The 20087-nt window shown below is 46.4% G+C and overlaps 1 protein-coding gene across 1 annotated transcript; it reads right to left on the reverse strand.

Moving 5' to 3' along the window:
- Positions 1-12463: 12463 nt before the first annotated feature.
- Positions 12464-13962, reverse strand: LOC140207462 (probable G-protein coupled receptor 139). Its single transcript, XM_072275982.1, has 2 exons — positions 13833-13962; positions 12464-13374 (listed from the first exon to the last, which is right to left on the reverse strand). The coding sequence occupies exons 1-2, from the start codon at positions 13897-13899 to the stop codon at positions 12464-12466; spliced, it is 978 nt and encodes a 325-aa protein (XP_072132083.1). The 5' UTR covers positions 13900-13962.
- Positions 13963-20087: the final 6125 nt, after the last annotated feature.

Genomic DNA, 20087 nt, shown 5'->3' on the forward strand with positions numbered 1-20087 from the left:
CTGCAGCTGCACTTGGCCGCGGTTCCTTCACACAATGTCAAGAGATCTTATCTGGAAGTTCCCATCTTTTTTTCTTTTTTTTGGTATATTCCTTCTGACCTGCTCCAAATTACAGACGCATTATTTAAATGGATCGATGTTTATTGTTGCAGAGCGGACCATGTACTTTACCCCGTCAGGCATCTAACAGACACCTCTGGGTTGGCTAACCCCCTCTTCATGGATATTATGGCCTGGAAAGAAACCCTTGTAAATTAAAGCACACACGGACACATTTCAATTTTCGAAAATCCCGATGGTTCACGATCTAACGCACAAGTGCATCTCACCGGGTTTTGGCTTATCACGTTCCCTTCAAACTTGCAGCATCATTTTTCCAAACCCAGCGCAAGTCCTTTAAATTTGAATTCAAAGCGTGTTGAACTATTGATGCGGGTGAAAAAGCACCAAGTAACCCGTAAAGGTGCCGAGCGCGCTGGATTATTGCAGTTTACATTGACAGGGGTCTTGCATTGATAAATCAAAGCTGCCTGCCATGAATCCACAAAATGCATCAATCTCCCTGACCTTCCACTTTACATCTGTTTCCTTTATTTATCTATTTATTTTCAGCCGAGGCTACGGATGAAACTGCAAGGAACTTCTGAAGGAACACAAGGATTTATTACAATGTCTGCACCGCACTCACTGATACACCGGCATCACAACGCTGTCAGTAACTGAATGAGTCCAAAGACCGCGCACATAGAACTGTAAATGTTAGTTTACCTGTGTTCTTACCGGGAACACCGGCAATGGCAATGATCAAGTAATGTATCTTTCTCACACGGTAAATAGTTTCAAGCATTCTGTGTGAGATTCAGCCTGTCTTCCAACTGCCTGCGATCTCGCTGAAGAAACTCTGAGCTGATTGATCTCCACGGTCATTCATCTATACTCGCTCCAGCACGCTGAATATACAAGACTACACAAGGCTGACGTGTCTTCCAACATCTGGGATAAAAATAAACATGATGTCATTCAAGTAAAATCCCAATTTGAGGTATAGATAGTTTAATATGCAATTGCAAAAACTCAAAGACGTGATTGGTGAAATCACAACAATCACAGCACATACAAAATGCTGGAGGAATTCAACGGATAAGGCAGCGTCTATGGAGATGAACAAACCGTCGACGTTTCGAGCCGAGACGCCTTCTTCAAATGAATTTCATTTCATTTTTAAATCTTTTTATTCACTATTATTAGCTAAGATAGACTGGCAAATGACACTTAAAGGATTGACGGTGGATATGCAATGGCAAGCATTTAAAGGTTGCATGGATGAACTGCAACAAATGTTCATCCCAGTTTGGCAAAAGAATAAATCAAGGAAGGTAGTGCACCCGTGGCTGACAAGAGAAATTAGGGATAGTATCAATTCCAAAGAAGCAGCATACAAATTAGCCAGAGAAAGTGGCTCACCTGAGGACTGGGAGAAATTCAGAGTTCAGCAGAGGAGGACAAAGGGCTTAATTAGGAAGGGGAAAAAAGATTATGAGAGAAAACTGGCAGGCAACATAAAAACGGACTGTAAAAGCTTTTATAGATATGTAAAAAGGAAAAGACTGGTAAAGACAAATGTAGGTCCCCTGCAGACAGAAACAGGTGAATTGATTATGGGGAGCAAGGACATGGCAGACCAATTGAATAATTACTTTGGTTCTGTCTTCACTAAGGAGGACATAAATAATCTTCCAGAAATAGTAGGGGACAGAGGGTCCAGTGAGATGGAGGAACTGAGCGAAATACATGTTAGTAGGGAAGTGGTGTTAGGTAAATTGAAGGGATTGAAGGCAGATAAATCCCCAGGGCCAGATGGTCTGCATCCTAGAGTGCTTAAGGAAGTAGCCCAAGAAATAGTGGATGCATTAGTGATAATCTTTCAAAACTCGTTAGATTCTGGACTAGTTCCTGAGGATTGGAGGGTGGCTAATGTAACTCCACTTTTTAAAAAAGGAGGGAGAGAGAAACCGGGGAATTATAGACCGGTTAGCCTAACGTCGGTGGTGGGGAAACTGCTGGAGTCAGTTATCAAGGATGTGATAACAGCACATTTGGAAAGCGGTGAAATGATCGGACAAAGTCAGCATGGATTTGTGAAAGGAAAATCATGTCTGACGAATCTCATAGAATTTTTTGAGGATGTAACTAGTAGAGTGGATAGGGGAGAACCAGTGGATGTGTTATATTTGGATTTTCAGAAGGCTTTTGACAAGGTCCCACACAGGAGATTAGTGTGCAAACTTAAAGCACACGGTATTGGGGGTAAGGTATTGGTGTGGGTGGAGAGTTGGCTAGCAGACAGGAAGCAAAGAGTGGGAATAAACGGGACCTTTTCAGAATGGCAGGCGGTGACTAGTGGGGTACCGCAAGGCTCAGTGCAGGGACCCCAGTTGTTTACAATATATATTAATGACTTGGATGAGGGAATTAAATGCAGCATCTCCAAGTTTGCAGATGACACGAAGCTGGGTGGCAGTGTTAGCTGTGAGGAGGATGCTAAGAGGATGCAGGGTGACTTGGATAGGTTGGGTGAGTGGGCAAATTCGTGGCAGATGCAATTTAATGTGGATAAATGTGAAGTTATCCACTTTGGTGGCAAAAATAGGAAAACAGATTATTATCTGAATGGTGGCCGATTAGGAAAAGGGGAGGTGCAACGTGACCTGGGTGTCATTATACGCCAGTCATTGAAAGTGGACATGCAGGTACAGCAGGCAGTGAAAAAGGCGAATGGTATGCTGGCATTTATAGCGAGAGGATTCGAGTACAGGAGCAGGGAGGTACTACTGCAGTTGTACAAGGCCTTGGTGAGAGCACACCTGGAGTATTGTGTGCAGTCTTGGTCCCCTAATCTGAGGAAAGACATCCTTGCCATAGAGGGAGTACAGAGAAGGTTCACCAGATTGATTCCTGGGATGGCAGGACTTTCATATGAAGAAAGACTGGATGAACTGGGCTTGTACTCGTTGGAATTTAGAAGATTGAGGGGGGATCTGATTGAAACGTATAAGATCCTAAAGGGATTGGACAGGCTAGATGCAGGAAGATTATTCCCGATGTTGGGGAAGTCCAGAACGAGGGGTCACAGTTTGAGGATAAAGGGGAAGCCTTTTAGGAACGAGATTAGGAAAAACTTCTTCACACAGAGAGTGGTGAATCTGTGGAATTCTCTGCCACAGGAAACAGTTGAGGCCAGTTCATTGGCTATATTTAAGAGGGAGTTAGATATGGCCCTTGTGGCTACGGGGGTCAGGGGGTATGGAGGGAAGGCTGGGGCGGTGTTCTGAGTTGGATGATCAGCCATGATCATAATAAATGGCGGTGCAGGCTCGAAGGGCCGAATGGCCTACTCCTGCACCTATTTTCTCTGTTTCTATGTTTCTATTATTGAAAATAAACAAAAAATACATTAAAGTAATCAAGTCAACGTATCAACATGTAGAATAAGAGTTGAACTAACTGATTAACCAAGCTAAACGATATATCAATAATAATAAGAAAAAAAGGACAAAATGTTAAAACTTTTTTTTTGGAAAAAGGAAAGAAGGAAAAAAGAACCCCTGCTAACTGAAACAAACCCAAAAAAAACACTAACAAAAAAAAAAAGAAAAGGAAAAAAAACATTGGGAGCACAATCCCGGAGCTATACGCCATACAAGCTTCCCTTCTTCAAATTAATTAACGCTTCAGCCAGCACCTCAGCTCCAACAACAAAAAGCAGAATTTCCGCAATTCAATTCCAATCCCCATTCCCAGTGCGAAATTTCGGCCCATTGTCTCCGTTTCTGCCACATGAGCCCACTCTCAGGTTGGAGGTGTAAACTGCAAACTTACATTCTGCCTTTGGAACCTGCAGTCTTATGGCATGAACACAGATATCTCAGTATTCCGGTGTTTTCCCTCTCCCCCGTCCCTCTTCTTCATTTCACCACTCTGGCCTCCTACTCTTCTTCTCACTTCCAGTCACCTCCCTCCGGTCCTCTCCTACTTTCCTTTCTCCCATGATCCACTTTCTCCTATGAAATTCCATCTTTTCCAGCTCTTTGTTTTTTCCCATTATCACCCCAGCCACATTTCAGCCACCTATCCTACACATCTTCTTCACCTATTACCTTCTAGCTTGTCCTTTTCGGCCTCCTCCCAACTTACTCATTGAGGCATCTCGGCGCCTTTTATTCCATACTGGAACAGGGTTGCAGCCCGAAACGTGAACTTTTTGTTCATTTTGATGCATGCTACCTGACCTGGTGAACTCCTCCAGCATTTTGTGTGAGCTCAAAATCGATTCAGTCCGTCACGTGGTGAACCAGGTACACTGAATGTTTGCACCGATATGAAATAAATAATTCAATCGCCCTACACGTGACCCTCGAACTGGTGCAATTGCTTAAAACGACAGAGCATCTGCATTCATTACCTCTGTAACAACAGTGACAATTGTTTTGCAGATGCACTGCATTGGTAGCGTTGACAGTGAGGTAGATAGTCGTGCTTACTTGTGTAATGCCCTGTTTCGTGTGTTTGCTGTTGTGCTGTAGGCATTTCATTTTGTGCTCTTCTTTGTGAACTACTTGTTTTCATATTTGTTTGGGTTACTGTTGAAGTTAAGAGATAGGAGAAATGTGTGCCATACAATTAGGATGGTCGGATTAAGGGGAGGTTTTCTCTGGTAAGGGGCATTAAGGTTGGGCTTGAGTTTTTTTGGTTAGAGAGGAGATGAAGAGAGAAGACGCTGAGAAGAACCGGTCGTAGCGTACGATCTGGTGGGAGACCCGTTTGTTCGAGATGGGTTGCGAGCGACGTTCGGAGGGTGGTGTGGGCGTTCACGTTGACCGGGGGCTCAGTGCGTGGGTGCAGAGTTCAAGATGAGCTCCAACTTGTTGCACATTTGACTGTTTAATTAGAAAGGTTCCTTTTCTTTTTGTTATTGTTTACCAACCCCTTAGTTAAGATTCTTAAATATAATTCCTTTAAACGTGTGCTGTGCAAAGTCTGTTATTTCGCGGCATTAATTTGTAACAGGGTAGCAATTGACACAGCATCCACACAAACCGGGGTTTGGGGTAGGAGCGATCGTGCCTCAATCGCACGAGTTTGGCATGGCCGGAGGTTGCCTTCGCTCTGCCAGGGTGCTTCATTGTAGGGGCTCATCCGGGATCGATTTCGCTGGATGCTGTGTGATTGCCCTGAGCGCTAATCCAATGGGTTCTGTGTTTGTGTTAAATTATTGTTTGGTAAAGTGATTACGATACGTGGTTATGGAAGCTGCACGGGTGGAGCGGAGCTTTGATAAAGTGGCGGTCAAAGACTTTGTTCTAGTTCGGACTAGAACTGAAGTAACTGCAGTAAAACTGCATGGTACAATTGGGGTCCCGGGACAGGAGTCGGTCGCGGGTTGTCCATACTTTGCGAGAGGACGGGAGTGAAGGCGAGCGTGCTGAATCGGAAGCTGAGCTTCCCGTAGTTGGGGTCGGAGACTTTAAAGACAAGTTGCTATCGTTTCTGCGGAGCGAGGGGCAGGAGTGGTCTGAGTAGAGGGTCTAATGAGTCTTCCAGCGAGGGCTGAGCATTTTGAGTTTGTGGCCCTTACCTCCCTGACGAATAAAAGGCAAGATACTCAGTTTCAAAGTCTCAGCTACCGTAGGCTCAGCCTGTTGTCAGGAATGAAGCCCACCCCTGAAGGAAAGAGGAGTATGAGGCTTGGGCATGGAATACATCTAAATTGCTGGATAAGGGGCAGTGCTCTAATGACGAAGAACGACAGCGATTGAAGGGGCCGGCTGTTGACGTAGTGAGATCCATAAAGACACTGAACCACTGAGCTACCACTGCGGCCTACGTACAAATGCTAGAATAGGCGTTTGGTTCGATGGGAAACCCACTGGAGCTTATGACGGGATTTCAGAACATGTTTCAGGAGCGGGGGAGGGGTGCTGTCGGGAGGTTCTGCCTACATTATTCGCCGAGAGATGCAGCTAAATTGCTTGCGGCGTACAGGGGCCATTCAAACGGCTGAGAGGAGCCACTGGCGAAAAGCGCACATTCACCGGACCTGATCGCTTGGCTTTCCGAATGTCTCGTAAGAGGTGCCCTCTTCCCTCGTTTGTCCAGCTGATCAGAGATCTAAGAGAGGAAGAAAACTTGATGGAGGCGCGGGAGGCCTCCGTCCACAGGGTGCAGTCCTCGGTAGCGGTCCACTTGGCTAAGGTGATCACTGATAACACACACCGAGGAATGGTGAACGAGCTTGTGGCAGAGTTCAGAACTGAGATGTCCTGGTTGTTATCATCGGGTGCGCACCCGCTCACCCTCCTCCGTACGGTAGAGCTGATAGGGAAGCGGACCCCTAAAGGGGCAATCTACACAGAGGGCTGCTCGTGGCCGGGATCCCGCGAGAAGGGGAGCGGCCGGTATCGTCTGTTATAACTGTGGTGAAGAGGGACACCAGGCGGGACTGTGAACGACGGAACCTCTCGGAGAGTGAGCTCCAGAAGACGGCGAAGAGGAGTCAGGCTTACCTGCTGGGGTACTGGTGAGGCCCGAGCTGCAGAAGCCCTGGGTTGTACAGGTGAGCACGATGACAGAGAGTGTCAGGAACACTTCGGAGCGGGAGGTCACCCTCAGGCGGGGTATGCCAATGGCGCACCTCATTCCGGTGACGGTAATGTCTAGTGTTCCCATGAGGCAAGCCGGGGAGAACTTCTCCCCGGGAAAGGGAAAGTTGACAGCCAAGTCATTCAACTTTGGTTACTCCCCGGTACCTGGAGGCTGGAAGAGGAGGTTGATAGAGAAGATATTGAAGCTGAAAGATGCATTTTCTACTGACGAGTTTGATGTGGGTTGTTTCAAGAACACTCGCCACTCTATCGGGGTGACAGAGGACACCCCGCTCAGAGAAAAGTCACGGTGACTGGCACCTGCGGAAGGACGTTCGGCAGCATCTGCAGTATGAAAGAAGCCGGGATCATCATTGAGTCCCGAATCCCTTACGCGTCTCCAATAGTGGTGGCCAGGAAGAAGAACGGGAAGATACGGAGAGGTGTTTTCGATCGGACTCTGAACACGGTTCCAGTCCCCGTCGACTAAACAGCCCCGAGCACCGAGGACACGCTGGCTTGCCTGAATGGCGCGACGTGGTTCAGGGCGCTGGACTTGAGCAGTGTGTATTAACAGAAACCCATGAGAGAGACTGAAGTATCAGCAGCAGGGAAGAGTAGACCGACCACCGCCGCTGAACGACGTATGGATTCGGACGCTGAGGAAATGGGGGTGTGGTGTACGCTGCCCTTTGCTAGCTCCCCACTAATTCAGGAAGAGTCTTCTCACACTTCTCACGCTTCTCACACAGAGGCAGGTGAAATCCGGGGGCCGATCTGTGAACAGGCAGGATTCCAGCTGGACTTCGAAAGGATCCTGGTCTCTAAAGTAACTGGGCTGAAGCTGACTATCCTAATTAGATGGCACACATTGTCTTATCTTTTATCTTCAGCAGTGACCCAAACAAGCATGAAAACAGAACAGAGCGCTCTTATATCACTCCCAAAATGAAATACATACAGCATAACAGTACAAATGTGAACCAGGGCATTACACACTCCCCTCCCCCTCCCCCCGCCCCCAGCAAGATGGTCATGTCCTCATGACTTTGAAATAATATGTCATCCAACCGTTAATAACACTGTTTACAAAGGAATTTCGTGATGTCGGAAGCTCCAATCCATTTGTAAATGGTAGTGACATATCTCACTAGGGGGATAGTCTGAACCCTCTGTTCCCCCGGTGCTACAGAGGCCAGCCGATCTGGGGTCTCCTGACTCTTTGAGACCTCCGTGTACCATCATCTATGTCTTCAGTTTCAGACGTTCCTTGGGATACTCCATGGCGAGGTCTCCCCCGGTCCATCACTCATGCCTTCGGCAACTCGGGTCCCTCTGCCACTCGGCTGAGCTCAGCTTCAATCCCAGGTACTTTACAGCCCAGGGTCCCCTCGAGGTCCAGCTCTGCTCCTATATAAGCTGTTATAAGAAAGTCACATTCAAAGCAGGCAAAGAAAATTCGTTGTCAAAGTGCGTATGTTACACTATGCTACCCTGAGATCTTTTTCCTGCAGGCGTTCACGAGAAAGTAACGATGATCATCCCTATCATGGGGATAAACAGTGGGAAAAAGAATGAATTTGAAATTTCAATCCATTTGGAAGCAAATTGCCTGTTACTTTTGTGGACGGTCCACGGGTCCCACTAGTCGAAACTATTCTTTGAATGTTTGCACCTGTCTGGGAATGTCTTCCTGAGCTGCAGACAAAATGTCCCGAAAGCCCGTCCATCTGACCATTTCATCCATTGTTAAAAAAGACCGTAATACCATAATACTTAGGAGCAGAAGTAGCCCTTTCGGCCCATCGAGTCTGCTCCACCGTTCAATCATGGGCTAATCCACTCCATCCAGTTATCCCCATTCCCCTGCTTTCACCCCATACCCTTTGATGCCCTGGCTGATCAAGAACCTATCTATCTCTGCCTTAAATACACCCAATGACTTGGCCTCCACAGCCGCACGTGGCAACAGATTCCACAGAGTTACCACCCTCTGACAAAAGTAATTTCTCCGCATCTCAGTTCTAAAAGGAAGTCCTTCAATCCTGAAATCATGCCTTCTTGTCCTGGAATCCCCTACCATGGGAAACACCTTAGCCATATCTAATCTGTTTAGGCCTTTTAAAATTTGCAATGTTTCTATGAGAACCCCCTCATTCTCATTCACCCCCCCCCTCAAAGTATGCGTGCCCGTAGTGTTTGTCTGCCGCTATGAATATTTAATCACTTGTCTCCATGGTGACGTTTAATGCTCCTTAGATTGGTAATTGGTAACCGTTTTACTTTTGTCGCTTCTACCAACTTACAGTGACAAAAACAAAACTTCGTTCTGCATGCCACCCATGTAGGTCATTTCACTACGAAAGTACATTGAGGGAAAATGGGGATAAAATAACACTCATTTAAGGATTCTTTCATGCTCATTATTAAATGCTATTTATTGATTTTGTGCAGGTGCACAGTCTGTTTACAGGTTACAGTTCCAGAAATTTATAGTTTACTGATTCTGTTTACAGTTACTGCTCTATAGCTGTGCTAAGTATGCACGCAGAAAGCGAATATCAGGATTGTATGTGGTGACATGTTTGTAGGCTGATTATAATTTTACTTTGAACTTTGTATCGTGTTCCACTTGCAGAGAACATGAAGAGTAGGTTGTAAATAAGGTGCGAGGGTCATGTCGAGGTGGACTGTGAGATCAAAAGTTCAATTTATTTGCGTGAGCTCTATTCACTAATCTTTACACAATGGGACAGAAATTTCGTGAGCCCTGGTGGGCTGTTGACGGAGCTTTGTACCATTTGCATGATTGTAGGGGCCGGGAGCAGAACAACGTGAGTGTGCAGGGGCTTCGACAACGACGGCCGCTTTGCCGAGGAAGAAGTAGACAAGAAGCAGCTGAAGTCAGAGTGCATTTTTAGGCCAGGGTCTTCGACAGGAACCATCCTCCTTGAAAGAAAAGGAAGAAAGAGACACCAAAGGTAGAAATTAAACTGTCTTCGCAGATGAAATCGCTACCACCACGTCTGGCAGTGCCTGCCCGATATGGGCAAATCTCTGCCATAGAAAAAAAACAAGAACATTTCCTCTCTGCTGTTATTAAAATATTGTTTCTCTGATCATAACTCAATTATTTTTTTTCTTATGATATATGTCTTTACATTTCTTCTGATTTCTTTTTCACAGCTGAACTATCTGACCCATCTGTGCCACTTTTGATAAATGTACCTCGATTATGTTACCTTTCAGTCTCCTTGGCTCCTGGAGAAAAACGAATTACCGGCCCATCGAATAATGCAAACAAGGTAAACATTGTTTACCACGACACGCATATTGAAAGGGAAGATGCACTGCTGCTTTATGAAACATACGGTAAGTTGTTTCCCTGCGGGTGTATCATGTGTAGTTCAGGTGATGACAGTACGCTACAGGTATGATGGCACCTCTTGAGTGTGCGGACATCAGATATCTGAATGTTGCCTGGGAAGGAACACTTCAGTTATATGGAGGGATTGAAAAGTTTGAGAGTTGAGTTCCTTTGGCGTGGAACAGGCTGAGCAGAACATAACCGTGGAATTCAAATAGTGAAAGGTTTAAATGGCAGCAACTTGGGCCGAGGACAGAGGTGTCAAAAGGCAGCGGCCTTTGGCTTATTGTAAATAGCAGGGATAAAAAGGTTTCCTTGCCCCCTCGGTTACTGCCATTAGATATGACCATTGTTAGACATGGGACAGACTCTCACAACCCTTTATAAACAAGTGGACGTGCCGTAGCATCGCCAAGATAGTGAAGAACACGAAGAAGTGCTAGCAAATTGGAGCTAGACATGAGAATCTAGATTAACTTGGAATATTTTCCCTAAGGCTTCGGGTTCTGGGGGAGACGTGACAAAAGTTTATAAAATCAGGAACGCAAATTACTGTCGACAGCCTGAATCATTTTCTCAACCTGAAAATGAAAAACAAAAATACTCGAGGACACGCACATTGGATGAGAGGGGATGTGTTTAAAGGAGGTATGTTGGGCAAGTTAATATAACCAGATGCCAATGGAAGTTTATGTATCATGCCAGACAGCACGGATTAGTTGAGCCCTCCCCCTCCGACTTTCAAATCTCTCACTAGCTCTTCTTTCAGTTAGTCCTGGCGAAGGGTCCCGGCCCGAAACGTCGACTCTACCTCTTCCTAGAGATGCTGCCTGGCCTGCTGCGTTCACCAGCAACTGTGATGTGTGTTGCACGGATTAGTTGAATTTGGTTTCATGGTGGACACCGATTATCATGGACCAGAAGTTCCTGTGCTGTGTTCTGAGAGAATCGGAACAGGCTGTGTCTGTATTCCTCGGGTGGAAGAATTACATTCCTGAGACCTACATGACCTTAAGCGGCAAAAAGGTACATATAAACGTATTATCACGTTTGGGAGGGTAATAATGGAGAGGACACCGTTTCAGTTAAGGGACAGTCATTTGAAGCAATGTAGAGAGATGTTACTTTTGTCAGACTGGGTGAATCCCTGCAATCCTTGCCAGGGAGGCTGGTGACGGCTAGAGTATCGGAGGCATTGGAATACACGCAAATACAGTGTTTGTGTAGGGGGCTTGATTGGAGACCAGAGCAGCGGAAGAACTGACTCCTGAGTAAATCAGCCACAATTATATTGAACAATTCTGCTCCTAAGCCTTGTGGGTTAATGACCGTCCGAGTCAGCTCATGGGCGGGATTCAGTTGGACCAGAGTTACTTGCAGAAACAAGTACTGTCGCCGACAGGGTGATCTACAGAAAAATGTTTCGTTTGACCGAGTAGGCAACGCAGTGACAGCTGGAATGCAGGTTATGGGCGTGTGGGGTATGTGCTTTGGAAGGGATGATGAATGTGTCGAAAATGTTCTAACTGGAGAGAAAACTCAAAAATAGAAGATGCATTTGGACATCGGTTCTGGATTCGCTGGAGCGAACTTGCAGCTTAATTCGGTAGCAGCGAAGGCAAATGGCATCTATTTTAAGAGGAGTGGAATTTGATCCCACAGAAGTTGTGGAGACCAAGCTCCCGGATGTGGTTAAGAGAAAGTTTGAAAGGCTCTTAACTGGTGAATGTGCGAACGATTTCCGAGAGGATGGCGGAAATTGGGGTTGAGGAACAGATCACCTAAGTGGAAGAACTCGAAAGCACGACTGGTCCAATGCTGCTCCTATGTCCTGTGGTTTAATTACTGTCTGAGTTCGCCATCGGCCCACTTTCTACACACGATAATTGGATCTTGGGGGACATTCCGTGCGCATGTCTTATGGTCTAATGGAAAACATCACCAATTCACTGCACCCGGGTACACTGGATAATTAAAGTTGATGCTGTCTGCTCATTTGGTTTAGAAAGACGTGCCAATGTTGGATAGACTAAGACAAGTCTCTTTACGAGATTGCCTACTCACTCCGAGCATGGACCAGGTCCAATCTGATCTCCCGGAGACTTGGAATGTATTCCGATCGTTCTCCGCCTGACGCCAGCATTTCTGAGAGGTGAACATTTCCTCTCGGTCCTCTGAGAGGTGAGCATTAACGCTGCAGTGTGGGAATCATAATCGAAAGGTGTGTAGCGGAGAGGGGAGCGTTAACATGGTGGGAAAACAACTGAAAAACAATACAGTTGTAATAATTGGTAGGAGGCGCTTTCTGGAGCTTCGGGTGCCAAAGGGTCTGTTCCCGTGCCGCGGCTCTTAAGAGTTTAATACCAATTTTGTTCTTTCAGCTGCTACGTTATCCGATGCCCGCCGGTTCTGCAGTGTCAAAGTGGAAAACGCTCCCACCGGCTTTGAAAATAACTTAGATATTTTGTTTATTAATGAGTAGAATAATTGACGTGAGCGGGTATTTCGCTGCGCGGATGAACTGCTCTCTGAACCTGGACTGAGTTACCCCATAAATAAACGTGTTTGTGCAGCAACTTAATAGCATCAGCATCTCTCCAGAGTGTTGGAAAATGTATTCCGAATCGTTGTAATTATTTTGATTCAAAACGGCAACTGTGTAATAAAGGAATTCGGCAAATTTTACCGACCACAGGATGACGAAGCTTCCGGAGATGGTGAGAAGTAAGATCACAGACCTCCTCCTGCTCTCCATCTCCGGGTCACTGCGGTTCTCCGCCTTGCTCTGACCCCTCAGCCCCTTACGGACGCGACTAGTCACTAAAATGTGCCTGACTGTCAGAGCGTTGAGCATCAGTATTAACACGAATGGGAGTAATGGCATAAGAACGGTAGCGAGCCAGTCATATCCCACCCAGCCGGGATGCGTATAGTAGATCGGCTTTATAATACAGTCCCAGGGTATATTGTCAATCACTTTCACAGGACGATATCGAAAGAAGTAGGGCACATTTTTAAAACAGAGCAGAACGCCGATTGTTATCAGAACCACAGCCGCAGTTTTCCCGGTGCAATACTTTGCTTTCCGTTTCTGGCAACAGATGGCGACAAACCGATCAAACGTAAAAGTGACAGTGAACCAGACAGAACAGTCTGTGGCTGCTACTCCCAGAGTAGAGATCACACTGCACACCGGAGTGATGTCCAGGAAGGTCCCGGGGAAGTAATAATAACTGACCCGCCACAATATCACCTCAAAGATGATGGTCAGTATATCCGCCGTTGCCATGGCCACCAGGTAGCGAGTGGTGCACTTGGAGAGTCCGCACTTTCCCCGGGACAGGATCACAATCGCCACTAAATTCACTGGGGGAGAAACAAAAACAAAAAAAAAATGAGTGAAATACTGTATCGCAGCTCCGTGAGTCTCTGTGCAGAGATAAACGGAAAAGATCCTCCTTGACCGTTCGTCACCCGCCCACATGGGCCCCAGTTTTCTCGCTTCTTTTAAATTCTGCATTACTCTGGGCTGGAGGGTTCCGTCGCACTATAGCAAGGAATGCAATCAGAAATAATTAACTAGTGCATTAATTCATTAAAACTGGCGGCCATGAATCCACAAAAGGAAGCCATCTCCCCGATCTTCCTTTCTACACCTGTTGTAACTGATGGTTTATTTTCAGCCGAGATCACGGAGCTTGAAAATGAACACGGTTTTGTCATCATGTCTGCAGTGCACTCAACGATCCACCGACATCACAACACTGTTTGAACCAAAGAACGTGTACATAGAATAACAATTTTCACTTATTCTATGTTCTTACCAGGAACACCAATAATGAAAATGATCATGTAATATATTTTTCTCATGCTGTAAAATGCTTCAAGCATTCTGTGTGGAATTCAGCCTGTCTCCCAGCTGCCCGCGATCTCGCTGAAGAAACTCTGAGCTGATGAATCTCATTCATTTATACTCGCTCCAGCACGCTGAGTATTCAATACTACACAATCTGACGTGTCTTCCAACAGCGGGGGTAAAATCTAACATGATGTCATTCAAGTAAAATCCCAATTGTGATAGCTTGACAAGGGATTGCAAAATCTCAAAGACGAAGAAGTGACGATTGGAGAATTCAGTGAATGTTGTGAAACACTCTCGGTCTTCCCGCCCTGTTCTATGGTTGTTATTGTTGATCATGTCCACTACAAGCCTTCAGAGACATTTTCATCATAAACTTATGCTATGCTGCTATTGGGCTGCTCTGTTTCACACAAAATGCTGGAGGATCTCGGCAATTCCGGAACATATTTGAAAAGAATAAAGTCGAAAGTATAAAGTTCCGGGCCAAGTGCCTTCTTCAGGACTGAGAAGGAAGGGACAAGATGCCAGAATAACAAAAAAAGAAATGGCTGCAGGGTGGACGGGAAACAGCCCGTTGGACGGTAACAGGTGAAAATTACCATAAATGTTCCCATCACCCACCGCTGCTTTGGAAACGACTATCATCGTTCTTTCAATTAATAAGTCACGTCAATCCAATGTGAGCTGGAAGGTTTTTTAATGTATTTTGTGTAGACATGATTTGGGTTGCAAGCATGGCGAACAACAATGGCGTCTTTTATTGATTGTTCGGTGTTAAGCCTGAGAGCTGCCTTACAACACATTGGGTATGCAGTAGAAATGAAAAAAACTAACGAAGGCTGGAAGACTTGTTGAAACACATACAATATTTTGGAGTCCAGTATTGCTATTAACTAATAATATTTATTAGCAACTACTCAATACAGTAATATAAATGTAGATGAATCAAACAGGTTAGTAATGATTATATATAAGTAAATAAATCAGTAAGTGTGGAAATATATGTGAAAAACCAAGCTTCGTTAAGTCTTGGGGTAAAAATATACAGTCTTACGAGGATGAGTAAAGTTCAGTTCAGTTCATTTCGTGGTGTTGAGTTGAGGAGTGATGGAGAGAGAGGCGGGAGGGAGAGAGATCTCAGTTGAGCTGACACCGTCGATCTTCTCGTTGTCCTCCGAAATCCTTCAAATGTCACCGACAAAGGGGACCGGTTTTCTGTGTGGAAATATCAGCTCATGCAAGGGTGGACACATGGACAACACCCCACCGGTCACTCCATTTTCTCATTGCAAGAGCGACTGATCGATCTGCCTGATCAATCCTCCAAAAACCCACTTATCCTGATGGCACAACAAAGCTCATTCAGTGTCCAAAACATGCGTCTTAGGTCTATATTATCTGACCTCCTATTTATCTTACCGTACTGGGTACCCCTGTCATTCAAATAACTCCTCCTTCCCTTCTCTGTGTAAGAAATGTACAAGCAGGCAAATGTCCTTGAGAAGTACAAACACGCTGCCGAAAAATCAGAACATCGATTGTCCATCAAATAACGCCGCCCTCGGTCACCATAGCAACTTACAAGCTGTTTCGGTGCTGCCTCTCTCCAGCCCTGCAGAAATCCAAAAGGTAGTCAGTTTTCTCTCGTGCTTTAAAGTGACAGTCGAAACGTCAGTCTTCGTCTCTCTCTCTTTCTCTCTCTCTCTCTCTTTTCAAAACAACATCTGGGTATTAAATACCTCTCTCTCTCTTTTCAAAACCACAGCTCATAGGGGTAATCGATCACAGTTCATAGGGGTAATTCAGGACCCTGTCACATTGGTGTGAAATGAAAACAACACTGAAACAAGACGAGTGTGAACAGAGTGGATGGGAATACAGCTGACTGAAAGCAAAGGACCTGCATGGGTGTTATGGGAAAAGGAACACCAACACATTAATGATATGCATTGTTGTGGACAGATTTCCCTATGAATAACTGAAATAAATTCGCATCTGAAAAATAAAACGGAGAGTTACAAGCTATGGGAATGCAGAAAGAAAAGAGTGTCTTAATGTGTTGATGAAACATCAAGCCACAACGGAACACCCACAAAATACTGGAGGAACTCAACAGGGCAGGTAGCATCCATGGAAAATAACACAGTTTAAGTTTCGGGTCGAAACCCGTCAGCAGGACTGTAAAATATGATGAGGAGTAGAGTTAACGTATGGGGGGGGGGAGGGAACGAGAAACACAATGTGATAGGTGAAACCGGGAGGGGGAGGGGCGAAGTAACGTGCTGGGAAGTTGATTCGTGAAAGAGATGCAGAGCTGGGGAAGTGACGGGGGCGGGGGGGGGCGCGTTCCAATAGCAGAAGACAGACCGCCATGGAAGAAAGTAAAACGGGGAAGGAGTGGGATATTTATGTTCATGGGGTGCGGGTGGGGAGGAATGGGGAGAGAGTAGATTGGACATAGCGGAGAAAGAGGTGGGAGAGCGCGGAAGAGAGCGGCGCAGAGCAATAGATGTGGAGAAGGGAGGGGAATGGTGATAGAGAGGGGGAGTGTGGGAGAAAGTATCTGATGCAGGAAGGGAGTAGACAGGGGGTGAGGAAAAATGGGTGGCGAGTTGGAGAGAAGTTGGGAGAGGAATGTGAGAAAGATGGGGAGAAAGCGGGAAGAGAGTCTGGAGAGAGATTTGGGTGGAAAGAGATGGTGAAAGGTCTAGAGATGGGAGAAAGAGGGGATGATGATGGAGGACAGTAGGGTGAGTATGGTTTTAGTCATCGTTGCTCACTTTCTTCTACTTTTCTCCTTCTCCACTCTGCTGCCCACGTTCTGACCTCTCCCGCTTCTCACACACCTCCCTCTCGCCCTGAAGCCCATGGTGCTGATCCACACTAACAAGCCTGCACCCCCAGAACCCGCATCCAACTTCTCCATCAAAACCACCCCCATCCTGCCATCGACGGGCCCCGCTCCAGGTACAGATGAAGTCGGGCCGAACGGCCTGAGAAGGGTTGCAAAAGAACGGGCGGATACTACACGGATTAGTAGATGAGCTCAGATTCGGGTGTCTCGGCAGATTTAGGGTCGACCCCGTATTGGGGTGTGCATGTGGATTCGGGATGTCAGTGTAATTTGGACATATTTTGGGTATCTGCAGAATTCGAGGTAGGAGGAAGCTCGAAGCTGTTTCATTGAAGCAACTATTTTGTGAGCATTCTGAAATGATTCTTGCTCAGGAATAATCCAGTGTGAATGAGGAAGTGTCCGAGGTGAAATTGGGGCAGAGAATTGTTTGGTTGCATGTCGATTTGGAGGAGCAGACGCTTTAAGCTGTCTGTGGATATGGGTGTGCATGCTGATGTGAGCGATGTTTTCGGATATGGAGGTGCGCACAGACCTGCGGGGAGGGGGGTGTTGAACTTAATATTGGTGCACACGGATGTGGGGATGTGCACGGTGTTTGGGTTGCACCGTAATTTAGAGCTGCGCGAAGATTTAGGGATAAGTATTCGAAATAGACAGTACACGCAGATTTAGGGATGTGCACAGACGTCAGGGTGTTGTGTCGAATATTTTGGTCTTTGCACTGTGTGCGCCCGGTCAGGCTCTGGAGATTTGGTTACCTTTATTTTAAGATATGAAGCACTTCTTCCCATAGACCAAGAAACCCCAAAATATCCCATTGATTCCCCCTAGATAGGTATTCTAGGTACGTTCATTTATTTCTCGACGGTTACATTATGAGATAATATATTCACACTGAAGACTATTCTCACCCGCGGCGACCCCACACATAAATGATAGCGTAGGCCTTTGAGGGCTTATTCCCTCTCAACATATTATTTCACAACACACTTATGATTTGTTTGAGTATCGTTAATCTTCAAAGGGAAAGATCTCATCATCCATTTGGCAAACCATATTTCCATCTTGAGAAGGCAGCAGCATCCAATATTCGTCTTCAGTGCTTCCCTTCATCCCAGCTGTCTGTAACTGACCTAGGGAATCGCATGTTTTTTTCCTCCTGGCGTCGAACTCAATAAATCGTGCCATCCAATGTTCCATACTCCTGCCAGACTTTCTCTTCAATCCAACAGAAATATAGAGAACTTTATCTCCTGCTGTCAGACCTTTAAAAGTCTAGCCTGAATCAACCTTTCTCAATTATCATTTGCAAGCTCCCATCTCCGCTCTCGGAATTTGTCTTGTGCCAAAATTGAACCTGAAACTGTTGATTTCAATAGCTATAGATTTTCCCCCGTAAGACTCGGAGAATCGCAATGGAAAAATGAACACATTTCAAAGAACACTTTTCAATGAACACATTTCAATCTCAATCTCTCTCTCTCTCTTCCCCCCCCACCCCACCCCCCACTTCCCTCTCGTTCTGTTTTAATCTCGGAAAACAGTCCAGAGCAATGGGTTTCCATATATTGGCCCTCACTGACACTCCCTAATTCCAAGTACTAACACTGAAGGATTTTACAATGAGCGGACCTCACTAGATGTCATTTTGTACGTTGTTAAAAATTCCGCACTGCATCTACCCTCAACTGTCTACACTTTATGTAGTTAAGAAAGGTTTTAGTATCTTCTTTGATATTAGTCGCCAGCGTCCTTTCATAATTCATCTGCAGTATTCTGCTTTTTAGTGTACATGCTCATCTTTCTGCTTGTTAATATGGACTTCATTTACTGGAAAGTTTCTTTCGCCATTGATATTCTGTATTTGACACCTGTGTTACTTGTTATTTGGCTGCCAAGATATCTGAATTTGTTGACTTGTTTGATGTTTGTATTTCCGATCTTGGACACGTTTCCTGATGTGTAACCATTAACTTTTTATGCTCCTCGCAGTGAGGCCCTGTGAGGATTTTAATCTTGCGCTGATTTAACTGTGGCTCCATATGAGCATAAGACCATAAGATACAGAAGCAGAAGCAGGCCATTCGGCCCAACTAGTCTGCCCCACCATTTAATCATATGCTGATTCAGTTCTTCCGGTCATCCCCACTCATCTGTCTTGTCCCCACACCCCTTGATGACCTGACTATGTCACAATGGCGGGGGGGGGGGGCATAGGGAGCAAGGGTGGACCCAAATGCAAGACACAGCTTGTGAGGTTAATTAAATTTAGTTCATTGTTCGATACCAGCAGAGCAATGCAGAAGCAGGAATAGCGAACTGGACAAGGACTCAGGACTACGACTAGGCTGGGACTAAAGGTTTGGGCTAGAACTCGGAATCGGATCCCAGAACTAGAGGCGACATGAAGAGGCTACGGTATAGACTCCGAGCCAGAGACTGGGCAAGGACCCAGTACCTGTGTCTTGCCTCGGGCTTGGACCCCAGAGCCAGGCATGGACATGACATGGGCTAGGGAGAGGAGGAACGTGGAAAAAGCAGAGCCTTGGTCTCGGAAGAGCAGGTACATGGAACCATGGACACGTACACAGAACACAGAGGCGGGACCCCTCCTTGGGTACAGGACATAGGGACGGGACTCACGCACAGAACAGAGAGCCGGGACCCCTCCTTGGGTACAGGACATAGGGCCGGGATTCACAGACAGAACACAGAGCCGGGACCCCTCCTTGTGTACAGGACATAGGGCCGGGACTCACCTTCTCCACACCAAGGTGGGACAGGTCCATCTGTTGGGTAACGGCAGGACGGCCAGACTTACCCAACAGAGGCAAAGACGACAAGACATGTCCCCCCCGCAGGGCAACGGCAAGACGGCCTGACTTACCCCACGCAGGCGAAGACAAGAGAAGACAAGACATGATCCCCCGCAGGGCAACGGTAAGACGGCCTGACTTACCCCACGGAGGCGAGGACAAGACAAGTCAAGACATGACCCCCCCCCCCCCCCGCGTGGCAACGGCAAGACAGCCTGACTTACCCCACGCAGGCGAAGACAAGACATGATCCCCCGCAGGGCAACGGTAAGACGGCCTGACTTACCCCACGGAGGCGAGGACAAGACAAGACAAACACCAACGAACAACAGACAGTTCCTATCTAGCTCCGGCGATAGAACTAGACTGAGGTGTAGGTGAGGGCTACAGACGAGGGCTAGAGGCGAGAGGGGCAGAGAAGGGATTCAAACAGGGGGGTAGGACAAGGATCACTGACCACCAGGGACAGGACTTGAATCGGTACTTGGATGCCGCCAGGATCAGGACTTGACTCGGTACTTGGATGCCGCCAGGACCAGGACTT

The sequence above is a fragment of the Mobula birostris genome, chromosome 13, assembly GCF_030028105.1.
Source record: "Mobula birostris isolate sMobBir1 chromosome 13, sMobBir1.hap1, whole genome shotgun sequence".
Lineage (NCBI taxonomy): Eukaryota > Metazoa > Chordata > Chondrichthyes > Myliobatiformes > Myliobatidae > Mobula > Mobula birostris.

What these genes read in the sequence shown, in the direction of transcription:
- LOC140207462 (XM_072275982.1), bottom strand. Translation starts at nt 13,899, where the DNA reads ATGCTTGAAGCATTTTACAGCATGAGAAAAATATATTACATGATCATT. An exon ending in TTTCATTATTGGTGTTCCTG is followed by an intron (nt 13,375 to 13,832) that starts GTAAGAACATAG and finishes TTTCTCCCCCAG; the next exon opens with TGAATTTAGTGGCGATTGTG.